Source organism: Propithecus coquereli, unplaced genomic scaffold (assembly GCF_000956105.1).
Source record: "Propithecus coquereli isolate 6110/MARCELLA unplaced genomic scaffold, Pcoq_1.0 Scaffold536, whole genome shotgun sequence".
Classification (NCBI taxonomy): domain Eukaryota; kingdom Metazoa; phylum Chordata; class Mammalia; order Primates; family Indriidae; genus Propithecus; species Propithecus coquereli.
Genome location: NW_012151241.1, coordinates 808,673 through 814,119, shown reverse-complemented (window position 1 = coordinate 814,119; position 5,447 = coordinate 808,673). Strand labels below are relative to the sequence as shown.

The 5,447-nt window shown below is 34.4% G+C and overlaps 1 protein-coding gene across 1 annotated transcript in view; it reads left to right on the top strand.

Annotated features, from left to right (window-relative positions):
- The window catches only part of CPD (carboxypeptidase D), a 70,268-nt gene that overhangs the window by 48,775 nt on the left and 16,046 nt on the right, over positions 1–5,447 (top strand). Inside the window, exons 12-13 of the mRNA XM_012657315.1 lie at positions 300–623; positions 2,284–2,479. Coding sequence (XP_012512769.1) covers positions 300–623; positions 2,284–2,479 — 520 coding nt within the window. The remainder of the gene's footprint in view (positions 1–299; positions 624–2,283; positions 2,480–5,447) is intronic.

Genomic DNA, 5,447 nt, shown 5'->3' with positions numbered 1-5,447 from the left:
CCCACCTCAGCCTCCCAGAGAGCTAGGATTACAGGCGTGAGCCACCACGCCCGGCCCACGAACTTTCTTTTGAAGTCATATATTTAATCTTAAAAACTCACTCATATTTTATAGTATACCCATGTCTGTTTTTTATGTATTAAGAAATCATAAATCACTCAAAGTTAAAAATTTTACTCTTTAGGAAGATGTACCACATTTATCCCAAGGATCCACATATCCTCTGCACACCTCTGTTTCCCAGGGCTTGGGTACTCCAGCTGAAGAAGTGTGGCTCTGATCCATCTCCTTTATTTTAGGTATAATCCAGTTACCAAGAATGTGACTGTGAAGAGTGAAGGTGCTATTCAGGTCAACTTCACACTTGTTCGATCCTCAACAGATTCAAACAATGAATCAAAGAAAGGAAAGGGGGATAGCACCAGCACTGAGGATGCCAGTGATCCAACTACTAAAGAGTTTGAAGCTTTAATTAAAGACCTTTCAGCTGAGAATGGTTTGGAAGGCCTCATGTTACCCTCCTCCTCAAATCTCGCTCTTTATCGATACCATTCATACAAAGACTTATCAGAGTTTCTGAGAGGACTTGTAATGAACTATCCACATATTACAAATCTTACCAAGTAAGTGTCACCTGCTTGCTGTCCTTCCTTTTCTTCCTTTTGTTTTTTGTTAAGAGGGTACAGTCAGCATTAGCCATGTTGAATGTTTCTTGTACTGAATGCATAGAGAGTTGGAGTTTACTTATTTTGCAACAGATATTTGCTTGGAGAACTTTCTAACATCAATCTTAGGAACTTTTTTGAGGAACATTGAAGAATTACTTGTTAGATTAGATATGCATATAGCCTGTGCCTTCAGGAAATGCAAAATTACTCCTCCTAATAATTACTTTGAATTCAAAACTCTTCATTTCTCAGCTACAGATCTATGCTCTGGCTAAATATTGCTTATTTTATTTTATTTTGCTGGGGGGCAGGGGAGGAATATGGAACTATGAGTGCACCTGTCAGGGATCATGTGTGACCTTTTTTTCAAATTAGAAAATGAAGCCTAGTTGCTGTCATTTTCTGTACTCTACTCTCTATTCACAGATTCTATTATGTGAAGCTTTAGGGACATGTGTGACTGAGGGTTCCAGGGAAACTATGTAGCACTGGCTTATGTAAAGCTGATGGCTGAGACAGCCTTTACTTTCACTTTCTGGGGCTTCTCTGCCTCACTTGCACTGTTTCATTATTGGACCCCTTTAAGTCTTGTTACAGTTACTCCAAAATTATTTCTATGATTTTTTTGATTCCTATGCTTTGCCTATTGTAGGTAGGGTCTTTACATTTTGCCCTGAGTTTATAGTTCTCTAGTGCATACCTCATGAACATTATCTAGTTTTTTACATTTTTACTTTGTCTTTCTTCATTGGTTCTTTTAATTTTACCAGAAAATTTACCTCTTAAATTCTGATTTATAATGTTTATAGATGCAAAGAGTGATATTTACTGTGGCAATGCCAATTACCTGTCTTCCTCAACTGAATCTTTATTATTTCTGTCTACTTCAGGTTTTGATATCATACATCTTAGTGCCATATTGAGTTTATAGATTTTTAGTTTAAAATAAACCCCAAATTGGACATTATTTTACTACCTTTTTATTTCATTTAATTTTTTAACCTTTTAAGTCAAGATGCATTTTTTAGTTAAATATTGCCTCAAAATATGACACACTCGCCAGTGATGTAGGCCCTACAGGGCACAAGGCAGTTTCAGGTGGTATACCAACAGGCACTCATAAGTATCATTGAATGGCATGATGAGAAAGCAATAATTTTTCTAATAATCTTTCTCAATTTAATGCTGATAAATTTTTTTCTATCTAATTCTTATAAATCTCCCTTTAGGTTAAAAGAAAGCAGGCCATAAATACACACTTATAAATGTTTAAATATTTCTGTAAAAAATGTGAGTTAATTTAAAAGATATACTAACTAAATAGTATTATAGATTATAGAAGATGGGGCAAATTTTGTGACGATGGTATGAGAATGACTGAATTTGGAGGAATGCTAAACTAAATCGGAATCTTTCCTAAATCTGATAACATCTTCCATTTGACTTTGGTCGAGGAAAACTAATTTTCTTAAGATTTTTTGTTACAATGATTAATCTTTAAAGACTTTTTAAAGCTTCTCTTGTTTTATTTTCATTTCTATTTTTAAAGTCCATAAACCAGCATTAACATAATGCTTGATTACTTGCTGACTTTTTGTCTTTTGGTTTTTGAAAGTTTGGGACAGAGTGCTGAATATCGTCATATTTGGTCCCTCGAAATCTCCAATAAGCCCAACATATCTGAGCCTGAAGAACCAAAGATTCGTTTTGTTGCTGGTATCCATGGAAATGCTCCAGTTGGAACTGAACTGCTTTTGGCTCTGGCAGAATTTCTCTGCCTGAACTACAAAAAGAACCCAGCTGTTACCCAAGTAAGAGAATAGCCTGTATTGACATGCTTTAAAATGAAAAAGCTCAGTGATACATTGATACCAGGGCACCATTTTAAAAGTTTTTAATTTCTTGTTATGTTTTACCCAGAAGCACCTTTAGTACATTATAAACTTTGCTCTTTAAAAATGAACCATCTTTGTAGTATATCTATTAATAGTGTCTTTCTATTATATTTCTTTGTACTTATTAAGAGGCATAGAGGAAAAAATAATAAAAATTTGCATTCAATCCTCTATTCCTTTATTTAATAGCTAAGCTACTCTTTAAATCTTTACTCACAGTTCTGTACATTCTAACTTGAGGGACATCCATTTGTAGTTACTTGTAACTAGAACCCTATCTTGAAAAATCTAGTGAAAGATATGTAGTTTTTCTTTTCATATAATACATAAAAAATTATTGTACGTTTTGGCTGCTAAGCGATTTTAGAAAAAGCATTATGGCATTGTCTACTTTAGCCATCCATGACTATAGAAAAGAAATTTGATCCAGAGGCTTAATCACATATGATTAAGCAACCCAGTTCTATGTTGTCTCAGAGAAAGGAAGGAAAGAGTTCATCCTTTACAGCACTCACTAATTGCAGCAGTCCATAGTGAACTTAGGAAAGGGGAAAAGAACTAATATTTGTTGAATACATATTAATACTATGTGCCAGGTACTATACGAAGTACTTTACATACCCCATTAATTTAATCTTCAATCCGGTGAAAGATTATCTACATTTTATAGATGTGGAAACTGAGACAGAGATATTCATTAACTTAGAGGAGGTCCCTATAACTGGAAAAACTGGAATTTAAGCTCAAGTGTGTCTCACTCCAAAGTCGCATGCAGTTTTGTTAGACCATTCTGTCTCTCCCAGAAGAAATTTGGAAAGAATTGATGTCATGATTAGGATCAGAAGGGACCTGTGTGATTTAGTAAGATGAACTCAAATTAGACTTGATCAAAAATTATTGTACCATCTTCAGCAAAGCAAATTCTATTGACTTCTTCATGTGAGTTACAAGTAGTATGTCAAAGACATTTTTTGTCTTTTTAAAACTGGGAGAGTATCTAGGACAGTATTTCTTAACCCTGACTCACATTAGAAACACCTGGAAAGCTTTTTTTTTTTTTTTTTTTTAAAATCCAGTGCCTGAGTCCCATCCCCAGAGGCATCAATATTTCTTTAAAAGTGCCTTAGGTTATCTAAAATTTGTCCAGATTTGCAACCTACTGGTCTTATTTTTACAAAAGACTGTATATCCTAGGTAAAATGCCTAGCAGGAATTTCAAAACTCTAGTTTATGAGAATTTGCTTCACTGGTCTAATTGGGCTTAAATAATTCACTCACAAGACTAGATCACTTTAGATTGCCATTTGTTTTGAGCTAAGGGCTAGAACAGGCGTAAGAACCTTTTCATTTGGAAAGGCTGCATTAATTTAGCTGTAATCAAATAACGCCACATTCAAAAAACTTAGATATGCTTAAAATGTACATTATTTTGTAAAAATCTAACTACTATGTACTTAATAATTTCAAAAAAATGAAAACTATTTGTTAATTTTAAAGTTAACCTTATAATGACTTTCTTGTGTCTACTCTTTGTTGGAAAGTATTTGAATATTTGGTTGCAGTTTCAGTTGATCCTTAATAAGTGTCAGTCATTTGTGACCTTAAGGGCATCTTGATTTGGGTTAGGTAGGAGAATGTAGATTCACAGCAATAGGCGGTTGAAAAGCAAGGCATGTTGCCAAAGGCATGGGTATTCTACTGTATTTTTCCATATTTCAGTTGGATCTTTCTTAGGATCAATGACTGTAAAATGTTGTCTACTGAGAGCTCAATCAGTTCCATCCGTAGTTCTTTAGGTGTCTTGGTGATATCAACTAGATGAGGCTAAAATGCTAATTTGAGTGGGATGTCGTGATTCTCAAAATCAGTGAACCTTTTATTGTATTCTCCAATTAATAGGTCTATAATAGCTGCATATTGTTCAAATGATTCGCATATATCATCCTGCTCATCAGTGACCTTTGTTAACTAGGGAAAATGTTCATCTGAAACTTCCTTTTGAAGAACAAGTGTTTGAAAAAAGATAGCTTTTTTTGAAATCCTTGGATCTTTTACCACATATCATATACAGACTTAATTTTACCTTGCTAAGAAATATTCAAGTCATTTTGAGTTGACATGATATCACACAGAAATGCTACATTCCTATAAAAATCTTCTTTCAATCATTCACATTGCTGATTCTGTTCTTCATAAAATTTAACTATCTGTTCTTGCAGAAATAAAATTTTGGCTAACACCTGACCCTGCGATAGGCAACACACTTTAGAATGATACAGCAAATCCACACTGAATACCTCATCATTCAACTTTAGCATGTTATGAAACTGACCGTGCTGTGTTACATTTGCATGAATGTAGTTAACAATACTTATTGTTACCTACAAAGTGTCACTTAACAAAGTAGCTTTAGCACAGAGATTTTGCTGATGCAAGATACAATGAAAAGAAATCAGAGCATCTGGATCTGTTAATACTTTTTTATCTGTGCGATAAACCCTTCATGTTTTCCTGTCATGGAAGGTACACCATCTGTACATATACTCACTAAATTTACCAAATTCAGCCCAACTTCACATATACCTTGAAAGTTGTTGAAGATATCTATTCCCCGTGTTCTGTTTCCAAGAGTGCCCAAGTGAGTAATTCTTTGGAGCAAAGAAAATCTTCTGTTATGACCAGAATGAAGTATAAAACGTTCACTGAGTCTGTAGTATCAGTTGATTCTTCCAAAGTGATTGAATAATATATATTTTCCTTTTGAAGTACTTTTTTTCTTTTATTTCAACATATTATGGGGGTACAGATGTTTAGGTTACGTATGTTGCCCTTGGTCCCCCCCGCCAAGTCCGAGTTTCAAATATGTCCATCCTTCGGGTGGTGC